Source organism: Ambystoma mexicanum, chromosome 6p (genome assembly GCF_040938575.1).
Source record: "Ambystoma mexicanum isolate Mex_15411 chromosome 6p, UKY_AmexF1_1, whole genome shotgun sequence".
Taxonomy (NCBI): Eukaryota; Metazoa; Chordata; class Amphibia; order Caudata; family Ambystomatidae; genus Ambystoma; species Ambystoma mexicanum.
In genome coordinates this window covers 998,662,779-998,685,543 of record NC_090935.1, presented here as the reverse complement: position 1 = coordinate 998,685,543, position 22,765 = coordinate 998,662,779, and the positions used below count along the sequence as shown (strand labels likewise).

General features: G+C 43.7%; 1 protein-coding gene across 1 annotated transcript in view; it reads left to right on the top strand.

The window, feature by feature from the left end:
* ALDH7A1 (aldehyde dehydrogenase 7 family member A1) overlaps positions 1 to 22,765 on the top strand; it is a 441,053-nt gene that overhangs the window by 405,820 nt on the left and 12,468 nt on the right. The window contains exons 15-16 of the mRNA XM_069625599.1: positions 13,197 to 13,294; positions 13,483 to 13,556. Of these exons, the coding sequence (XP_069481700.1) occupies positions 13,197 to 13,294; positions 13,483 to 13,556 (172 nt within the window). The remainder of the gene's footprint in view (positions 1 to 13,196; positions 13,295 to 13,482; positions 13,557 to 22,765) is intronic.

The following is a 22,765-nucleotide window of genomic DNA, read 5'->3' as shown; positions in this document are numbered from 1 at the left end:
TAGATCAGAAGTGTGGGTGCTATAGAAGCCTTTGTGCATGCCTTACTAAATTGTTTTGTATCAATCAAATAAGCCAATGTGATCGTCTAATCCAAAGTATTCTTTATTTTTAAAAAAGTCACATCAAGATGTCAGTAGGTATACATGTGTACATTAGTGCCAACAATCTCCGCTAGGAGACGCGTGCATAGGTTTCGCCCTTACTCAGGCTTTTTCAAGGCACAACTTTTAAAGTTCATTATATTGCGAGTATACCGTTGCATTAAAAGAAACCAATCGTAACCATGGAGGGACTGAAACAACTAGACCAAGGACCTATGAACTAACGATTATCGATTGAATGGCCAATTATAAGAATATCCACCAAGCGTTCTACAAAATAAGGAACTCCCACATCAAAAGGGCATTGCCAGAGCAGAAATTCATTGCACTAATAGGACCTTACCTTTTTATTTAAAGAACCACAACACTTGTCCACTCAGCATTAGAGACTGACATATGATGAAATTAATGTATATTTGAAATGATGCTGTAAATGAAGTGTGGGAAATTCTCAGAAAATATACTCACAATAAAATGAACCATAAAAATGGTGCCTTGAAAAAGCCCGAGTTACCACTAATGTACAAATATATACATACTGACATCTTGATGTGACTTTAAAAAAAAATAAAGAATAGTTTGGATTATAAGATTAATCGCATTGCCTTATTTGGTAGATACAAATAACAATTTAGTAAGCCATGCGCATAGGCTTCTATAGAACCCACACTTCTGATCTAGCCCTTTACAAGTGGATACAAGTCTCTATGAGGCCATGCAGCAAAGGCCCGGTTTACTTGGACGAAAACGAGCGCATTAGTCATTATGTCGAAACTCTTCAACCAACTAATATGGGTAGAGCGCACTGACTAATATTCACGATTGCCAGCCAACCTTCTATTATATTAGCTGTTGCAGAGGCAGATTTTTTTTTTTGTTGCATTGCCTGCGTAATCGTTCACGACACTGGAGTACTTCTTGCATAGCCAGATTTATTTTCCACATAAATCAATCTGGTTATGCTGCAATAGATTGGACTTTCACTTCACAAACTGTCATTGCACAGCAAAATCTGTTGTATAGCCAGATTTCGCTGTTGCACCATCTTAACTGTTGCATAGCCAGACTAACTACTTACCTCTGCCTAACCATACCTCTTCCTGGATTGCCTAATGTTAATTGTTATGATTGAGTGTAGAGCCTGATTAGCTGAACAGCACAAAACTTGGTGGGCTTCTCTGAAGCATTAATGGTCGATTGACTCATCAGTCTTATCCCACTATGCTCTCTAATTTCACACTAGACCACCTTTGCAAGACTAATTCAGCTGTCCTGTTGCAAGAATAATTAGCTACATTGCTTAAATTACCAATTTGGCTGTCACAGATTAGCTCTCTTTGCAGTTTTCGGTGTGCTCAAGTTCAACAACCAGAAAGATTGTTAGGAGGCAAGTACAACAGCCCTACCCAGCAAACCTCAACACTTTGCCTTACAGAATTTCTTATCCACTCATACCCATCAGCCAGCAGACCACATCCAGTAGAAGAAAGAAGCGGAAAGCCAGGATGTCACGTTCCCCAACACCTACACATCAATCAACAAGAGCTATCAGTATAGACTGTTATCTACCCTAAACGACCAAGGGTGGCCTCATCTGGAGACCTGGTGAAACGCCTTTGTGCTGCAGCAAATGACCAAAAAAACACTACAAATTACAACAATCCACAGCAACCTTTAAATAACTTCGACTGCAAGACCTACACCATGGAACACACCAACTCGGAGAAGCATCACCCTCTAGTAATGTCCTTCTTTAGATCATCCATGAAAACGCACCCTGCTGCCTTCACTCGCTGGAGCCAGAACGATCAACCTTATGCCACGAAAAACCTACTCTGCTTGTTTGAGGATAAATTCAATAACCAGTCTTCGGATGTTGTTGCAAAAAAAAAAAACAGTGATAGACTACCCTTTTCCAAGGGTCCTCAAAGAAATTGTTACAGATGCTGCCTCATCAATGCCTGCTCTATTGTTGAAATTGTTTCTGATGATGACCTCCGTTGGGAAGCACGTACAGCTCCCATATGTGGCCAAACAATTCAGGCTAAGAAAAATCTATTTGCGCATGAAAGTGAAGGTGCATGGCGGCAGAGAGGTGGAGAGCTCAGTTGGGAGTTAAAGTAGTTATAGAGGCTTAGGTAGGCCCAATTATAGGGCATGGCTGATATTGTGTAGCAGTAGTGAAATATGTGTAACAATGATGTAGACACATGGCAAGGGTGCTGAAAATATTGACGTATCGCCATATTGGAAGCAAGGCCTAGCATTTTGTATTCCATGTTGGAGGTGTAGAAGCGTGCCATAATGAAGAGTTTGAATCATTTTCCCTTTCCCAAACCCCAGAAGTGAAGCTGAGAATAGTGCCATTGTTTAATTGTATCTAGCTGTAGGCCAGTGAAACCAGAATGGAATGTGAACCGCAGTGCGAGGGCAGGGCTGCACCCTTCCTTAAAGACACATCCATCGGAGCCAGGGTAGAGGTTTCAAGCTGCCACCATGCTTGGTGTAGATTTAGGGCACTAGCACCCCGGGACAATGGCCGTCCTAGTTGAACTGCCAGGCGACTGGAAAATAGAGTACATAAATTCATCAGAATTGGGCCAATTAATGTGGTCCTTGGGAGAGCAAACAGGTGTACTGCAGCTGGGCCTCTGATAAGGGGGAGCGAGGGGTAGAACACCCTGTGATTTGTGATATGAAGAGCAAGAGGCGGTGCCAACACATTGTGAGATGTCAGAGACAGAAAGGTTTGCGGACACAGTTTTGATGCTTCAAGGTTCTTCATTAAACCAAAAAAAGGGGGTTGGAAAAACACCTAATTTGCCCTATTTCTAAATGGGAGTATTCTCGCCCAATAAATCAAACAATACCTCCATAGCCAGGATGTCAAAAATATATATATAAAAAAGTCTTACCATCTTGTGTCATAACCAAAGCAACAATCTAATCTGACCCTCTGACTTAATAAATCAAAACTGTTAATGGGAAGAACAATTAAACATTAGTTGGCCGCCTTTCTGCAGCCGTGTGGGTTTCTCATACCCACTATTCTTCAAGTAAAGTGTTATTTGCCAGAGGGACACTCCCCTTCTCTGGTCTTCAATTCTTAGGGGTTTAAAGTTCAAAATGCCAGGGGACACCCCCCTTCCCTGGTTTCGATTGGGATTAATGTTCTCTGCCTTTAAATCAGTTCCTTTCAGCCCCAAACATCTGGCTACTTTTGTTTCCATGCGCGATCATTTCTTTCATACGTGAATGGGCTATACATTCTGCCTTTTGTTTCAGTGATGTCAGTTTCACTTTTACCTACAGCTTCACTTCATCCTTGCTCGCCCCCGTTACATTGCATTCATTCTGCCTTCCGTGTTCAATGATGTCAATCTCACTCTACAAACGCATGGAGCTTCCCAGGCAGCCTTCCTCCTTTCAATTCAGTCGCGCCGGATACTTTTGTTTCTTGTTATTAGTTTAACAAAAATGAATTGTTCTTTGTACTTGCATAAAGGGATTAAAAGCCTATCAGATGGCAGGGCTCACGGGCTCTTCTCTGAAGCTTTCTTCACTCTGCGCGTTGCTGTAACAGCGTTGCAATGGGCGGTCCCTCTGCTCCTAGACACTTCCGTGTCGCGCAGACCGGTATGATTGTTTTCTGCCAAACGGCTGCAGCACCTCTGCTCCCAGCCCTGGTTGCTGCCGGCTCTCGAGCTGGGGAAACGGTTTCCTGCCTTTCTTATCAGTGATTTAAAAGTTTGCACTCTCGGGTGCTGTATTCTCCTTGCTTCTTTCCTTCTCTTGCCCTGTACTATATATGTTGCTTTCTTTTTCCGTTCTGCATTTCTCTCGCTCTCCAGCCACCAACACTCTATTCTTCCACTTCCAACTACTATGACTACTTTCACCTACACGGACCATTGCTGCTACTTTGACGACTTCTACAACTACTACAACCACCTTTTAGTGGTCCCTCTTTGGTTTTTCTAAGAGGAATCTTGTGAGTGGTTAGAAAACAACTAGACTGCAGCTGGCACGTTTGCCCTACATCCTTGTAGGACCTCTTCATTCCAGTTGCAGCGCCATTTGAAGTGGGGGAAAAATGGTGAACATTCCTCGGTCACAGCTGGATTTAATACCTGGGTCAGTGCTTTCTTGGGGAAAAAATGGGGACACAACCCCCTGGTTTCGTCACAACATTTAGTCTGGAGCTGGGGGGGCATGGCTGGAACTCCTGCGTGTCTGGTAGCCATAGGAGCGTACTATATTTCAAAGGGCCAATTTGACTGAGTTGTCCACTGAGCTCAAGCTAACGACCAGGTGCACACCATATGACTAGGCGGATGGTGGCGAACGTTCTAGATAAACTTGCCAATCCAGTAGCTGGGAACCAAAGTGAAGGAATAGGGGGGCCACTTGTTAATGGGTAGGGGTAGATTAGGATGTGTCCAGTCGGTCAAGGCACTATATGGGACTGGTAGAATGTATATAGGTGGTAGCCAATGAGGGTGGGGGGATAACACTGTATAGTGTTCACGTCATGAGTGACTATTTCTTTGATTAAAAACCTTGTATTTGCTTTGAACTAACAGAGAGCTCTGTCATTTTGGTTCTACGGGACCTTCTGACACCTTTTTGCATTTTGTATACAAAATAAATCTTGTTTTTCTTGCAAAGCGGTGCATCAAGCCCTTTTCCCTAGAGGAGTGTTTATATTGTCTGGAGGTCTTGCTTTACACCTCCTAGTAGAGAACAACTTTCTCTTCATCCCAGAAAACCTGGCTTTAAGAGGGTCACTGTAGTTCTACACCAAGCCATTTCCACATGCTACAGGATCGAGCTTGCCAATGGAACAGCCAAGAGAGGAGAAGTTATTTCTCTTGTACACGTATATCCATCAAAATAACATGGCCATTCTTCAACAACTTCCCCATGACTGTAAAACACCAATTTTTAAATGGCCTAACCTCACCCACAATTATTGTACTAACCTTCCTTCTCATCTACAGATCACCATCTTGCATCCCTTCCTTTTGCAGTGCATTTGGCTGATAGTGTTGCTAATGTTCCCATAAACCGCTAGCACCGCATCATGCTGGGAGACTTTTTAACTTCTGGCTTGAGAAGGATAGAGCGGCAACAGTCCTTCACTGCAAACCTTGATGTGTTACACCTCAAAAAAATTAATAAAAGGCCCACACACACAAAGCTAAACCCACCTGGGATGGCATCTTCTGCAAAGAGAAATGTACCACTGTTACTCTCTAGTCCTTACCTTTAAGGAACCACCATTGCATTCCATTTACCATCTTCACCGAAGTACCAGCATTGGTGAAATTACACAAAGGAGCGTCAACTTTAACCAGATAATGGAAAGAGATGCAAATAGGTATCCATCCTCCTAGAAAAATCTGAACTGACAAATCTACATTGCACAACTAAAACCCAGACCAGAAGACCAACTGAACAACACCAAAAAATCATCCTCAACTTTGACTGATTTCTTCAGCGTTGATAGTGTGCAGGGGACGGGAGTGTCTCCAGTATAGACACTTTTTTTAGTCCATTGCAATACTTCACACTACCCAACTAGGGACCCCCCTACCAACAGAAATTCCAACCCCAACATTAACAGCCTTTCATATATTCCCCACCCAGGGCTTTCCTCTCCACGTCAACTCCAGCAAGCCAGCAGATTCTCCAGAAGACCCATGCCATCGCAACATCTTCAAAATATTAACTCAGTAAACCATATTAGCACTTGTCTTTCTAGCACTGCTCAACGCTTTGATCGAGCAAGGGGCTGTCTCTCTGACCTTTTTAAAATGGGTTTTGTCATGAGAAACCCACCACCGACCCATATTACACCTCAAACCACCATCCAACACACATTACCAAAATTCTTGAGAAATTCACCTAGCAACAGAAATTACCAGGACGCACTTACAAGGTGCCCTCATCCAACTGTACACATTGACCACTGTTGACGCCATCACCCAAGAAACCCTACTAAAATTTTAAAAAGAATAGAGGGCTTTGGAGCTAAGGGAATCAGCCTGCCCTGGATCACATCATTCCTGTCTGAGAGAATGGAAAACACTTGTGACCTCTTTCAGGTTACGAACTCGCAACCTGACATGAAGAATACCAACTCTAATCTATTCTGTTCAACATAAACAAGACTCCTGCAATGGATTTTATAAATAATCCGGCCTCACATACTTGGAACTACTGACATCCATATCTTATACAAACTCACTAAGATCCTGCAACTAACACACCAGACTTCCGTGCAGGTCTTGCACACGTTGACTCTTGGATGATTTCAAACAGATTTAAGCTCAACCCAACCAAAACAGAGCTTATGATCTTCACTTCAACGCCACCAAATCCCACTCTTATGCGCTGGCCAGACTTAATGGGCTACTGGCAACTTTCCACTTCAATTGTGAGGCATGTCATAATCACATTGTGCAGTAATCTTACACTGGAACCACACTTTAAAGTGATTGCAAGGAGCTTCTTCGTCAAACTCTGAAGCATCCAACGCATCATGCCCTGTCTGACCTTCACATACAGGACCATGGCAGTTATCGTGCTAGCATTTACAAGGCTTGACTACATCAACAACCTTCTCCTTGGACTCCTGGAATAGCTATTAAAAAAACTGCAAAAAGTCCAAAATGTGGCAGTCAGTTTGCTTATAAGGCCCAAAAGATGGGAACTTGCCACCACAACACCCTGTGCACTCCACTGTTGCATAATCAAAAGGAGGATTCACACCCAAACTCGGCATCACCCACTGTGCCTTCAATAGCAGAATTTCACACATTACCTACCATCGAGGGAGCTTTAATCCAGCAATGATGCACTACTTAATGGTGGCAAGCTTCAACTGGAAATGGGATGATCTTCCTTCTTTCTAGCAACCGCATTTTATTTCTACTAAAAATATGTATCCATATATGGGAAAAATATTTAGCTGGGATGTTAAGGTCAGCAATACATTGTAACAAAACCTTCGAAATTCCGGAAAACCACTTTACGCGAAGGTGAAAAGTTAACGCAACAAACCCCCTTAATTCAGCTAAAGCCACCTGAAATTCAAACCCTCTGTTGGGCAGCTTATGACCACAATGATGACATCCCGGCTGGAATTCCAGATAGAATTCACTGGTGAGCCCTTGGCCGTGCCCACTATATATTTTAAGCCACTGGCCATGGGCAGTGGCCACGGCCTACAGCTGTGCCCACTGTATAGCACGCCCACTCATTTGTGACTATGCTTTACTTTAAATCATTACAGTGTGACTGGCCATGGCCTTTGGCCTTTGGCAGTAATTTGTCACCCCCAACCACCTCACTGTATCTGTTAAAATGATAAAACTTTTTGTTTATTACTTTTTTGCTATAGCCATGGGTATAATTATAATGGTGGTTTCCTTTTTTTCAGTGTTTGTTTATATTTTACTTCTGTGGGTGTTTTTACAGTGGTTTAAAAAATTCAGAATCTATTTTTATCGGTGTTATCCCACATGCCCCCTTCAAACAATCACAGATCTGTGTTTTCCAGTGTAAAAACACAAATATTCTTTTATTTCATTGCCTGTATTAGGGTGAGATCTCTCGAGACTAGCGGTAAGAATAACATATGCCCAGGTTTGAATAGTTCACCTTGAAATCCACCCTAATGCAACCATTGCTCAAAGACATTCATCGATCACAGACTGATTTGACCTGTTTTGACAGGGGTTTTGTTATGCATAATAGATGTCGGGCTTTGAAAACTCACGTTTTTAGACCATGCGCCAACATGATTTGACAAGGATCACACACTTTGGTTAAGTAACGTGCATTAAACCCCTTGTTTTATGGCCGGTCTCTTGGTGACTGTTGTGATATATTGCAAAACCCCAACTAACTGCATTTAAGCACCACGTAAAAGTGAAAAAAATGACTGGCTGCAAGAATAACATATGCCCAGGTACCTTTGCCACCATAACGAAAATGAAAAGCTGGAACCCATGAATACATGCACAGTAAGTGAACATATATCTTAAAGTGAACTATACAAATGTAATTCAATTGACCTTTCGCTTAGAAGGAAGTACACAATACAAAATAGCATTAGACTTTTTTAAAAAGTAATGAACACTAGGAAAAATAACCTTTGAGTGGAAATGTTCCAATAAATATGCTGGCAGAAAAGGTGCTCACATTTAAAACCCAGCAATCAGTAGTGAAATATTCCCTGGAAAACAAAATCCCAATCGGAGACAAGTGCTTGTGATCTTGTGGGCATGCGTCTGCACTGGGAACATGACGACCTGAACAAAATCTTGGTAGCCAAATACTTGATCAAGCTTCCTATCCTAAAAAAAACAAAGGGTTGCGTCCGCCCTCTGAAAAAAGTTATGCTGTCCACCCACATGTCCTTTTACTTGTGCCCTGAAAAATAGCCACAATCGGAGGCAAATAACTGCACCAGGGTCCAGGGTTACAAACTCTTGTCATATCATGTGCAAATACTCATGACTTACTTGCCCTCATCATTTCCTCGCTGCACCACCATGTCTGGCTTTCAACGATACTCTGCTTTATATAGAGAACTTGAAAAGTACATATACCATAGCGTCACTCAAATATAATATATAAATCCTTAAAGAACTATGTTGGGTAAAAAGTGTACAATTGTGGGATTATTCTCCCTATCTTGACTGGGAGACTTCCAATGCCAGAATGCAATTCAGCAAAATTCAAAGAAATGGTCTCCGAGTGCAATACTTTCAAGGACTGACAGTAGCACGCTATTAAAAATAGAAAATATACAGCAGCCGCATAATTTTTTTAAGTGTGTTATGAGCTATTTAAAACTAAGAAAACACATGGCATGCAGCACTGTTGACCGTCTCCCATCCATGCAGTAACCATCACCAACCCTGCTTGGCTTCAGATTGAGGAATGGGCCGGAACCCTCAGACCATGTTGCTGTAAGTGGTCTTGTAAATTGGGCTCTTTTATTGGGCAACATGGCCTGCTGGGGCTTGCCCCTTCCTCGCTTTGAAGCTATGCAGGGTTGGTTGAGGTTGCTGCATGGATGCGAGACCTGGATGCCTATCAGGTCAGTGTCCATGACCAGTGATGTTTAACATCCGACGTCACTATTGCTGTAAAAATACTTTTTTAAAAATTGTTTTAGCCTATAAAAATAAGCTTTTCACAAACATTACATTAATAAATAAGGAAAACAGAAAGAAGAAAGATCAAAACGTAGCTAAAAAGAAATAACTAAAACAATAATTCAATATAAATTCACAGTCCGACATCCATTTTAAAATATATGCATTTTAAAATGCACACTTGCCGTTAATCAAGTCAGTTCCTCCAGTCTTTTTGTAACAACGCAGAGAAAAGCGCGCAGAGCTACCAGAATAGCTCTGCAGCCTTTATAGAGCTCCAGTAGTGCTGCCTGGCATCGTTAAAGGCTGGACAGCACAGAACAATGTGTTTAAATGTTTCCTGCACATTTTGGTCCATATAGAACCTACCATTGCTGCGGCGCTCGAGAGTGGAAATTTGATTTAAATGGAAGTGCAAATATACCCTCTGAATTTTGGGACAAGGCAATAAAACGACCTACTGGAGAATTTCATCTCTCTTCCGTCTGAATTTGGCATACTCTGTGTAGAGAGACAGTTGCCAGTAGATCACACGTTTAGCACCAGTCTACCCTAAACAACTTCTTTTTTTATCTAGGATTGGTGTAGTTACTGGTTCCTCCGGTGATGACCCTATCTGCGGGAGTATTTTGCGAATCACTGCCTTGAACACTTCAATAAAGGTTGCTGAGTCCAAGCTAGATAATTTCCCCAATTTCTGATATAGGGACTTTTTAGGATGGTACAAAAACTTGGCATATTCAGCAAACTTCTTTCAGAGAGCCCTTCCAGCTAGATAGACCAGGCCAAATTCGTGCTTGATAACCGCATTTGGCACCAAATTTGCCAGGCCCAAAATTCGCTTCCAAAGCTGGCCCTTCACAAAATTCAAACAAGGCCCCAGGTCAAAGGGTGCTAATGCCAACCAAAACAAGATGGTCGGCTCAATCTTCTGCAAATAGAACCTCACCAGATGAAGCAAAGCATAATGGCATCATAGCAGGTGATGTACCCTTCATTTGTGCTAACAGGGGAGTTACTGTGCCCTTTATACAGATTTTCCAAGCTTCCTTCGAGTAGGTATTTGTAAGGGTGAAGCCGAAGTACCTCACCGTCTGCACCCTCTCAAGAGGCTGGCCACCCACCCTCCAATCATTATTTTGTAACTTTTTTTTTTTTTCTATAGCTGCGGGTACAGAAAAAGATACCCTCGGCTATTTGTAGTCATATTACAGCCGCAAATATCTGACAATGACTGGAAAATAAATGCTTCCCTGCTCCCCAAGGCCCTCACCCAGTGTACTTCTGGTCTGTACCTGCTCCCCCACACCTCGGATGGCCTCCACCTCCCCTGCCCCTCTCCTATTCCCCCCCACAACACACGCTATTTACGTGACGCAGTTTGCTTTCAAATGTCACTATTCGTGTATATTCTGTCCATAGTAGAGCCTACGGAAAAGCTTTGTGTTGCAAACTCAGCCCATATACCCCCTCCAACTCCCAAATTTCACTTGGTGTCTTCTTGCCCCACTCCCCCCAACCTCTACCTTGATAACATTTCCATATTTTTGACCTGCAAATGTCTTTTTTTTCTGCATTTATTTTTGTTTTCTGATACACTCAGTCATAACCTAGGGTATAACCGCAGCCATCTCTCTCATTCAAAAACTTTTTTTTTAAAAAAAAAAAAGATTGTGCCTCTAGGTAAATAAAAGCAGAGGAGCATTAACTTCCATTGAACCTCTTACTTTTTCTAGATGTAACCTATCACTTCAATGGCAGACTGCGTCCAATTACTTCCACGTCTACATGTACCTTTCATTTGTCTAACCCTCTTCGTGATTGACTCCCCTCTAAATCTCCTTTCACCTTACAATACACACGAACACCCCCCACACTGACACCACTGGCCTGACAATTTCCACAACTGCATTGAGTTGTAACAGCTGTCTTTTTTGGATCTCTCCATCTCTCAAATTTCACCACCAATCCCATAGATGGAAAACTGCAGCAAGTAATAGGTAATCTGGCACTTCTGACCTGCATCCCTCAGCGCCACAGATTCCTCATCTGCCTCTCCAGCTATCCCACTTAGAATCCTTTCACCTCTCCCTTTTCTTACAGAGCACGTACAGCGACACCAATACAGTGGCAGAAGGGTGCTATACAGGCTCACTTTGCATCTACTGATGATATCAAAACAGTCTGACGCACTAACAAAATAAACAATGCTTTCCTTATGAGTGACCGCAAGTTCTGCCAATAAAAACGGGCATAGGATACAGCTTGCAACAAATGACCGGCAATGTGTAGATGGCAGATCGAATGCCATATTCCACCTGTCGTTATGCCATAATCGTTTCGGCTCACTTGGTAGCTTGAAACGCATTGTTTTGGGGTGGTAGTGTGGGGTAGGGTGATTGATTAATGAACTGAACTCTTTCAGAATTGCCCTTATAATTGCCCCAAGCACAGAGAAGCGCCCTTTATGTGATAATCACAAGTAGTAGTGCAAGCCCTCGAGGATAGTTCTGAAGTGGACGCAGTTATGCATGGAGATCCAGCCCGACAGTAGCCGCATGTGGAAGAGCAGGTCAGCTTGTGGAGAACGCAACTTGTGATGTTGATTTTGTCAAGGCCAGTAGAAAAAAGCAAGAGTAGAGTCACAGACCCAAAAAGAGGCTGGAGCAGCACTGGGCAATTAATCCTTAGCTGTTTAAAACACCCAAAGCTGGAAACGACAGCACAAATACAAGAAGGGGAATGGGGCGTTAAAACTTGCATTTCAAACCATAGCGCTCAGTTTTGAACCTCTTGGCTGTGCTCTTTGTGTGCTTGGTGAAAAATAACAGAAATTCATTGCTATAGCATATCTTTTGCCATTGTTTTTTTTGTACTGTTCAATTTCAACTACCCTTTCGTTTTGACACCCAATTAAACTGGTATATTTTCATAACGGATGTTCAAATTCTGGTCAAGGAATGCAAAATCCACTCAGATTTTCTAGTAACTTTCTATGGGTTGTCGCATGATGGATGGTTGGCAAGTGGCCCCTAATTTGGATTACTGTTATGATTTTGAATGTTGACTATCCTGGTTAGGTTTGCACGTGTTTTCCTTTAAAAGTATGGTGTTTTTTTTATTCGACTTTACACGTGGGTTCAACAATGACACCAAACAATGGCTGCTATCAGCAGTCAGCTGACCGTGTTTGTTGACATTCCAGCTGGAGAGTCCAAGGCAACCTTTATGTTGTGTTGAAAGTGTGGAGAAGTACCTCGGTGCTTTCCTTGCCTTCACTTTCAGACACGCCATTACAGTCTTGCTGCTTTTTCTATGTATTAGTTATTGTAGTGCGCAAACTGAGTGTATGGCATGTAAACAAAACGGGGACAACTTCTACTGTGAGGTTCATTAGAAAGGATAGATCACCTAGTGTAGTCAATTATCTGGCCACGTCAGAGATGCAATTAATATGTGGATTAAAAGGAACCTGCACCACTACAGTAGAAGGTACGACCTGTCACTACTGCCCATGCTAAAAGAAAGACGTGCACTACTCCACTGTGTATGAGGAAGGGCTGTGCATGCACTGCATGTTGCTCCCATTCAGTATTCCTAAAGAGGACTACCTGCAAAGGTGGCCAGAGGGTTCTTTCCTGTTACTTTCAACATTTCATCTAGAAAACTATGATTCATAAACATGCACTGAAAAGTAAATTCTGTGAATTAAGACACTTTGTGGTTATGAAAGCAGGTATTTCAGTGAATGAATAAACTTTTTTTCATTCATATCATTTCATGTTTTGTAAGTCTAGTAATCTAATGTGTTTTTGTACATTAACCATCCTTCTGCTGCTAGTCAAATATCTTGAGCACAGCTGCCATTTAAAAAGTACAGGTAATAAATACTGAAATTGAATTTAGTGTTTTCTGTCTTTGTAGTCTGAGGAGGAGGTTTATTCTTGGAATAATGAGGTGAAGCAAGGTCTGTCCAGTAGCATCTTCACCAACGATTTGGGAAGGATTTTCCGCTGGCTAGGGTATTGTATCTCTTTACTTGTATCTCTTTCTGTACACTCGAACTGAATTGCACAAAACCCAAGATATATATATATATATATATATATATTTTTTTTTTTTTACATCTAACTTAAGTTCATTATCAAACAAGTGACCACATTTTGAAAATGACTGTTCCTGGTGTTAAATTGTTTCTTGTTATTTACAGGCCTAAAGGATCAGATTGCGGGATCGTAAATGTCAACATTCCAACCAGCGGTGCTGAGATTGGAGGAGCCTTTGGTAGGTAGTCAGTAAATCTGCTCACTGACACTCAATGATAGTAGCTGTTGGCTTCAACAGGAACTCTTCTTATCTTGGATTGGCACTTAGAAATTGTTTCAGATGAAGGGATCAAGCTCAGCCAGTCTACTTATTGTCTTTTTAAAACCCATAGCAGATCAAATACTGTTACGATCTCACCCTCTTGGAAGCTTTGGAATATATGGAGATGCCGCCATTCAACTGTGCCACACGCTGCATTCAATGCGTGTTTTAGCGGTCTGGTTTCACTGCCAACTTGGCGCGCTGCTGAAATCTCTGGCTCCGCCCCCTCATCGCATTGCAACCCTTCTCACCGCTTTGGGTCAGACGCTAGTTTGTTCTTTCCTTCACGCTCTTCATCTCTGCTTGCTCCCCTCTTGCTGCCTTAACTGTTCTTTTTGTCCATGCTGCTCATTCCCGCTTTGCATTTCCTTCCCACCTTGCTGCCTACCTTTGGTACACGCAGCGACTGCCTCTTTCGCTTTCCTCTTGGACATATCCCTTCATAGCTGTGCCCGCCATTGCATTGGATTACCACAGCTGATGCACTCCGTTTTTTTTGTTACGCCTGCTGGCTTTTTCTCTGTTAACGGGCTGAATCTGGAGGGCACGCCATTCTTTCCTTCTGTAATAACTTCTCGGGGGAAATTGTGGCGACCTCCCCGATCAGACCCTATCTCTTTGAGAAGAAGAGTACTTCCAAGAGACGCCCAGCAGAATCGGCATCGGGACAATCCGGTCAATCTGCCTCAACTTCTTCCTCAGGTGAGGGTGAAAAGGAATTATCTGAGAATCTTGAGAAATACCCTGTTTGGTTTCAGACTTTTTAACTACATCAAAAGCAATCATGATGCTCTTCTTGCATGTTGCTTTCCTTCTCACTTTCATTGTGTCCCTCAAACATCCTCTTGGGGGACTATCCAAGGGATTTTATTTTATTGTTCATTTTTAACGCGCTTAATCCCGTGGATTCTCCAGCAAGTGGATTCTAAGCACGGGATCTGGATGTTGCGCCGCATTGTCTTGCTTCCAGGACAAGCACGTTGCCCCTGAGCTATCCTTCCTCCTTCACTGCTAAGTCAGTTATGAAAGCATAACTGATCTCACTTCTGTTGCTCAAATACTGGCCACAGCCAAATGAGAACGTCAATCAAATTAATGAAGAAAGCTGGCAAAAGTGGGAAAGATGGGACGAAATCGCTAAATGGCAAAATTAGTTTCTTAGATGTAGTGAAGAAAAAGAAAGCACTGTGGAAAAAGATGCATGTTTTATTCATATAATTCTCATTTATTTGGCATGCATAAGTCACTTTACATAGTCAAAATACGCTTGCCGCAATGTATTAGTTATCAAAACGGCATCACCTACACATCTTGTTTTAAATGTATGATTTCTTGTCTTGGTAAAGTATAAATGACAACAATCCATGCTTTCGTTCTGTTGTGTGGTTCTAAAATATCTTACCTTACTCCTCCACCAAGTGCATTCATGAAGAAAAAGGGGTAATGTTTGAGGGGGAACATAGGCTCTCTCTTGGGGTTCAAAGTTTCCGGTCTAATCAATTTAGCTTTTTTGTGAGTCCGTACTATTAGCATCGTAACATCAAAAGATAAAGAATTTGACCGCCCATGTATTCGTGGGTAAGACTCGTGTGCACATTTCAAGAGTTCATATTGCCTGCACTTCATGACTTGGTTGCAAACCCTGGTTTTCCGGTAATTATATGTTGCCAAGCTACCCGTAGCCACTTGGATTATTGAGCATGGCAGCCACACTGAAATGGGTCATTGAAATGGGGCTACACTGGGTGCGGGAGAGTGAAGAGCATTGCTTTCCTGCATATATTAAGGCAATACTTTGTGAAAGATTACTGTCAACAAAGTGCAGTTCATTTAACTGAAACCGGTCAGCACAATTCCATTGTCATGATCTTTTGCCTAACAAATACACTGTGTACAGCTCTTGTTGCAACTAAAGGAATAGGAATGTGATGAATCCGAAGGAGTCCTCCCTTCTCTTCCAGAGGTAGCCTCTCCCCATGTGGCCAGGGGACAGTAGTCGCTAGCTGATCCTGACTCTGGGGGTGGCTATATGAGGGAGGATCATATGGGGGGAGGTGTTAAGATGGATTTCTAAACTGTGACCTGGTGGACAGAAGTTTTGGAGGCCACCCTAGTTTAGTGGAACAGGGGAACATTCTGGACAATCTAGGCCAATCTACGGTAGCATGGCAGGCGGTAAAGACTAAGTCTCAGGAGGGGTGAGAGTGATAGGAAGCCTGCAGTGAGCATACACAGTAAAACTCCAAAGATTACTCTTAGACAGATGTATATCAAAATACATTTATTATAGGCCTTTATAACAAAACACGATTAAACCACAGTTAGAATAAAACAGCTACCACACACGCTTTTCACTATGTAAAATATATACAAAATGCATTTAGCCTAAGGCTGATGAAAGGGGAGAAAATAACCACAACCTACAACAGAAAGGGTAAGTTCAACACAGATATTGCATTGGGCAGTTCTTCGAAGTCAATCCCTATCTTAAGCAGGCCATCCCCAAGAAGTGTGGAGCCTAATGCTTAAAGTACAGCATTGTGTCAACAACGCGCAGTCGTGCGTAAAGCGAAATGTGGGTTCACTTCAGGGAGCTGTAGCTGTTCAGGAAGGGGGTTGAGGCGATGAAGAATATAGCCCTTCTCCTTGAGGAGGGTCTACCCTTGCAGATAGAGCGACCTTCAGAGTTCGGGAATTGCTGGGGAGCGCAGGCTAGCCCAGCTAAGGTGAGTATCTTTTCAGGGATTCTCGTGCATTAAAACAGATGGATGTACAGGACGCTCTGGCTCTCAGCAGCTGCGGGATGGGACGATTGTCCGTGGCGGGACAGTAGCCTTTTCTCAGCTCTCGAAGAAAGGAGAAGGGTAGTTCCGGTGCAGCAGGTCTCCGGACACGGTGTGGCAGGTCTGCAGGCACTTACAGCGACAGTCACCACAGCGGGTGACACAGGGACCGCAAACGCTTGCGGCATGGCACACTCTCATAAATCGCGACCCAGAGGAGCTTGAACAGCGAGTTTTGGCAGGAGAGGGCCCAGGACCACAAGTAAGCGCTGCCCAAAGTCTTGTGTCTCAACTCGGGACAGCCTGCTCCTGTGTGATTCCCCAATTTGAGCTGGTCAGTTCACTGGATGGTCCAGGAACACTTCTGAAGACGCTCTTTGCGAGGGTAAGCAAGAGGTGCTGAGAGTCTGGACTTCTTGGTAGGATGCAAAGCAGGGTTCCGAAGAAACGACGACAGGATCAGGGTACGAAACCTTCCAGCAAGTCTCCTGCGGTCCATGAGTCTTCTCTTTCGTTCAGGATACTTGACTCCTTCTGTAGTTCAGTGTGAGCTTCAGGTGATCGACCTGGAATGGATGCAGAGCCCCTTTTCTTATCTAAAATTCGTTTTGTGGCCAAATCTCAGAGAACCAGTGTAAGAACTGCTCTCTTGCATGCACGCCAGGCGTGGGCCAGTCGTGGCTGTGCCCGTGGTTATGATTTATTCAAAACCTTCCAGCCATCACCTTTTAGTTTTGCTAAAGTTACCCCGAGTGGGACAGGTATGCCCTGCCGGGCCTAGAGACCCAAGCTACTCCTCACTGATGACGCCCAACAAGGCTGATACATGTCTGGAGATGCTTGTGGTCTCGTGCAGGAGGGATGTGAACTAGCAGTTTGGGCTGGACTGCCCCTTTTGGGGTAGGACCAAGTCTGATTTGCATTTGGTTTTTCCCCTTCTGTAATGGCTTGGCAGGCTGTAAAACAATGGTCTGGAGGGTTGCCCAGAGATGTGTCCGTGGTTATGATTTATTCAAAAACCTTCCAGCCATCACCTTTCATTTTGCCACGGGGGAGAGGGACCAAACAGTCCAAACTCTCTTCCTGGGCACTAGCACATGCGTTTTTCGCGGGATGCTGCATGCCCAAATAAGGAATACCAGGGTCTCTCGACCTGGGGGAAGGCAAAGGGACAAAATGGCCAAAGGACAGAATAAAAGACTTCATCTCACGGCCATTTTCAGTACTGGCCAGTCTTGGGCCAAACATGGTAAATGCTGTATGGTCCATACAAATGAAGTAAAACTACTTTAAAAGTAAACTGCTGCCACCAGTTCTTCCTAGGCACACTTGTACAAACGCCAAAAAATCCTTAGTGTGGCTAGGGCCATAAAACACAAGGACCCCTATGCACAGTACTCTAAGGTACTTGGCACATAGATAAAAAGTTACCAAGAAACGGCAACATAGTCGAAGAAGTTTCCCAGTACTGACAGCTTGAAGGCTGTGTCAGTTTCCCCATAACAAATAACAAATGAGCGAAAGCCCAAAGGAGTGCAGCTCAAGGCTGTGCGCTACTGGTAAGTCAGGTTAGGTAAGCCAAACAAAAGCAAAAAGTTAGGGGGGTTGACAAATGGAGGGACATCTTTCCTAACAGGTGGCAGCCCTCAGGAGGGTGTCATGACTTCATCGGATGATGCATGGTATCCTCCCACTTCCTTTTGAGTATACTGTGAGGGGTCAGAAATAAGAGGCAGACACAAACTTGTGGTATTCTTAAAGTCAGACCTGTATTAAAGAGAAATGGGTTGGAAAAACGCCTCTAGCCCTATTCTAAAGAGGATTCTCCCTACCTTAGAAACTAAGGATCTGCCTGTGTCAAGTAGTCAGTAACTCTAAAGACATCCTTGTGTCCAAAACATACATTCTAAGCTGACACTCACACTAGAAACAAAACAACAAAAAGTGCATGGAAATGTCTTTGACTCGATATTAGCATAGCATGTTGTGAAGGCATCATGAAGCAAAACAGACAACAGTTTCAAAGTTTCAACAAAACAACTTTGTTTACTTAAATGTCAGGATGGTGTAAAGCCCAACTTGCTCGATGCTAAGGCGGGGTTTCCCCATCTAAAGAAACTAAGGATAGTCTGAGTCGGTAAGTTCAACTTAAGTCTGTATGTGTCCAAAACCTATACTTGCCCTCACAACTAAAGCTAAACAATGTGTAGGGATGTCGGCAACAAAAGAAATGGTGTTCCAAATAAAGTTCTGAGCTTCTTCCAAATCTTGGCTTATTTTGCAGCTGCCTTTCCTCAAGTTCAAAGCAGTTCCAAAAAGCCTCAGTTCCCTAAGCCGACAACACAGTTCAGTCTCCAGTTTCCCTTCCCCACGACGTCGGCACTTCCACCTTGCAAACTCACAATCAGTTCAAGTCTCTTAATTCTCAAAACCAGTTCCAGGTTGACTTTATAATCCCTCGGGCTCTTCAATAGTTTATACAGATTGCTATCTTTTGCACTCACTTCAGCAATCTAATTCACAAGTGGAGATTCTTTTTTTACTTTCCTTGGCTTTTCCAGACCGGGTATCATTGATGTAGGCGCAGTTGTCGGACCACAGGGTCCACCCATTACAGGTCACGCAACCAATAACCCTAGGTTTTCTTGCCCACACAGGCTTCTTTCTCTGCACTTGTGCTTTGGTTTACATGCACTTTGAATTCTCCTTGATAGTCTTGTGTGTTCTTCCACACAACTCACACCGTGGTGGGCTCAATCTCTCCCAACACCTTGTTTTCACAATCTTCATAAGTGCCCATCACTTGCTTTTCACTTTATTCATAAAGCTTCATCATTTTGTCTTTAAGTGTTCATTACGTGTGTTTCACACATGCTTTCATTTAATTTGTAAGCTTATCAAAGCTTTCCTTTAGTTCGGTATTCAATAATGCGTGCTTTATATTCAAGTTCCTTTACTTGTAGTACGTTTGCTCAATGTTCCAAAAACCCTCAATTTGGGTTCACCATCAATTGCAGACCTATTTCAGTTCATCTGGCATTACCATATGCCCAGTTGTAGCCCCAGTAGTGCCCTAGTACGAGTGTTCCCTTCAATTCACTCACCGGACCTTGGCGGCTCTTCTGGGTGTGTCCTCTCTTCTTTCTCCTGGCGTTCTTCGGCTCAAATCACACTTCTCTGGAGCTCTGCGAGCAGCGCTCGCCTTCTGCGAACCTCTCTGTGCGTTGCCAGTAGCGTTGCTCTGCACTCCTGGATGCTACTGGTGGCCTGCAGCACTGGGGAGTCTTCCGTGCCCCACATCTCCGGCTGTGTGCACAAGGCAGAGGATACTCTAGTGGCTTCGACCCTCTCACGGCCAGCTCGCCCACCGGCATCACGGTCTCTCCTCTGCAGTAGCCAGTGTCCAGGCCTCCAGAGAGGACTCTCCTCGGCAGCCCACTCCTGAACAGGAATTCTCCCCTCTCAACCCGGCTTCTCTCCTGCTGGTCTCACTTTCCTTGCTGGCGGCTCCACCTTTTATGCACCTGTGACCTGTTAACAGGTTGCAGGTACGAGCACTTGAGTTCAATTGCCTGACCAGATTTACCTATGTTCACTGGACAAGCCTGACCCTTGCAAACGTTTCCAGGCCTCTTCCTTGGCTCAGTAACAAAGTGGTGAAACTAAATGTTAGTGTGCTATACAACTCCTGGTCTCCTCTTCTCGTCCAAGTACTAGAGCGTTGTGACTGACGGGTGGGGAAAAAAGAGGAAATGACTGGCATTAACCTAGGGTGGAGGGTTGGGTTTATTATCACAAGGGAACAGGGGATGCCATTCCTCGCCCAAAGACATCCTCTCCCCAAAGACCCTCCACCCAGGTGATCCTCCCATCGCATTTGCCACCCCCAGGATCAGGATCCAAAAGCGATGGCCTTTCCCTGGCCACCTGAGAAGAGGATCCAAGGGGAGTAGGTGTGAAGATGCCCTCGTGTTTCAAGGATGGCTCCAACAAAAGGGGTTTCCAAGGAAATATCCTTGGATTGAGAGGGTGGTTCCTTTTCCATGGATTTTTAGGTAGGATGGCAAAAAGTGTCTCTTTATCCAGCAGTTCCTCTGTGTCAAAAGGTATCTCTTCATCCAACAGTTTCTTTGTGTCTTTGGAACTGGATTCACAAAGTTCTTGTTCAATCAATAAATCCCATAACCGTCTTTCTTTATAAACAATATATTGCATAACCGTCTTTCTTTAGCTTCAAACAATGAATTCTATAACAGTCTTTGTTTAGCTCTTGTCATTATTGCAGATTGCCTGGTATGCTCCCCAGCCAGGTATCACACAATGTCACACTCTTTATACAACTTAAGGTGCGTGGTATTCCTGCCTGCCATATGTTCTTTCATGTGTTTCTCAGATCCCCTGTATACTCCCCTGCCAGGTATCTTCTCACAATGCCAAACTCTTGATATAGCTCAGGTATCGAATATACTGCTTTACCAGGGTTTCTGCCAACGTTCACGAGGTGAGGGGATTTCCTTCCCCCCTCCTCTCCCCCGAGACCCTCCCACCCCCTAAAATCCCCCCTTTTTCCTCTCTGGCTTTGCTTCCCAACTGCCTGGTGTGTTCACCTGCCAGGTGCTGGGTAAGAATGAGTGCATCTGGTGTGGGACTTTGCAAGTCCTCTCTTGGTATTGGGTAACCCATGATTTAATATAGGCCTGTACTACACAAGTTGGTAGTGTGACTGAGCAGCAAGGCTTACCTTAAGAGGGGTAATGTGAGCTGTGGAGCTGTACAGTGAAATCGGTAAAAATACAGAGATCCAAGTAAACACACACTAGTTATAGTATAAATATTTGTCTAAATCCTTGTGTATGTATAAATAATCAGCAACTAATAGTAACATTAATCCCAAAGTTAGGATTACATTTCAACAAGGGCAATAAAGCAGGTGAGTAACTTTTCATGTTATACATATTCCAGCACATTGAGTGAAGTCATTTGAGGTCAGTAATGACACTTATTCGTGATCACCATTGAAATATTAAGTGCTAAGGAGGGAAACGTTATAGTTGGATCAGAACATGCTTTCTACTTTGGAAAGCAGATTCTCCTAGACGGATATAAGCAGTCTTTTATCCCAGAAATAATAGTGTTCAACAATTAAAACCTGTAAGGGAACAAGCACTGCCAAAGCCAATAGGTTTAGAAGGGGTCCTTTTAGGGAGCCAGGACAGCCAAAGTCAATGGGATAGTTCAAAGTTCTGATGCTCTCCTCTTAGAAAATGTTTTAGAAAAGTCAGTAGATAAAATAGAAAATCACAGAAGCTCAAGAGGAGCCCCCTCAAAGAAGCACAAGCTGAAAGGTCAGTGCAAGTGATTTGTGGTCAACTCAAGAGCGTAAAATGGCACACCCCAAGTTAGGAAGCACCACAATTGCCAAAAGGGAGATGTGCCCCAAGCCCCACAGTACCTGTGATATGATACGATAGGTTATTTATAACGCGCTTAATACCCAAAGGTTACTAAGCGCGGACCCGGGGATCGAACCTGTGGTGCTCCGTGTCGTCTTGCTTCGAAGGCGAGCACGTTGCCCCTGAGCTATCCTCCCTGTGAACTGAAGAATTGTTGGCAGACCCTATTTCCCGGGTCCTTGGTCGTGGTGATGGAGAGGATGTCTGGCGGGCTTCTGCGGCAGCACGAGAGAGAGAAGGGCTCTGCAGCAATGGGTTCTCCTTGATTCAGTGGCCTTTTGAGGTTTTGATGCCTTTTTCTCCGTGCCAAAGAAGAACAAACAGCTCTAGTTAGAAGTTACTTGATCCCTCGGCTCTAGACTCATTCACATCCCTAGGCTGTCGATCACCCAGCAGGGTGGCTGTCCTCCAGGACAGCCAGTCGGCCAATCAGAACTGGTTTCACTCGGGCAAGAGTCATCTTACTATTCTTGGGAACAGTTGTTCACCCAAGAAAAATTTGTTGAGCATTAAACTGAGTCCAAGGAACTTCAGTGGCACTGCACAAAATGTGATGTGTGACACAATGCAAAAAGCAGATGCCTATGGATTTGACCAGACTCCATAAAACAGTAAGAAACATAGAAAGTCATAGTCCGGAAAACACATGAGTGAGTGAGAAAAAGATCCCACTCACTCAGGAGTTAAAATTAAAAAGCCCTGAGTCCAGCAAAAGAGCTGGGGGTCTCTAAGGCTAAAGGGATTTGGCACAGAAATGAAAATTCTCCCTAACATCAAGACTTATGCAAAAGTTCACAAAGTGGGGGGGTTTTCCTTTCTCCGTCCCGCACAACTCCCTTGACCTCTCCCAGGCTTTGCTTGCCAACTGCTTGTTGTTATCATCTACCAG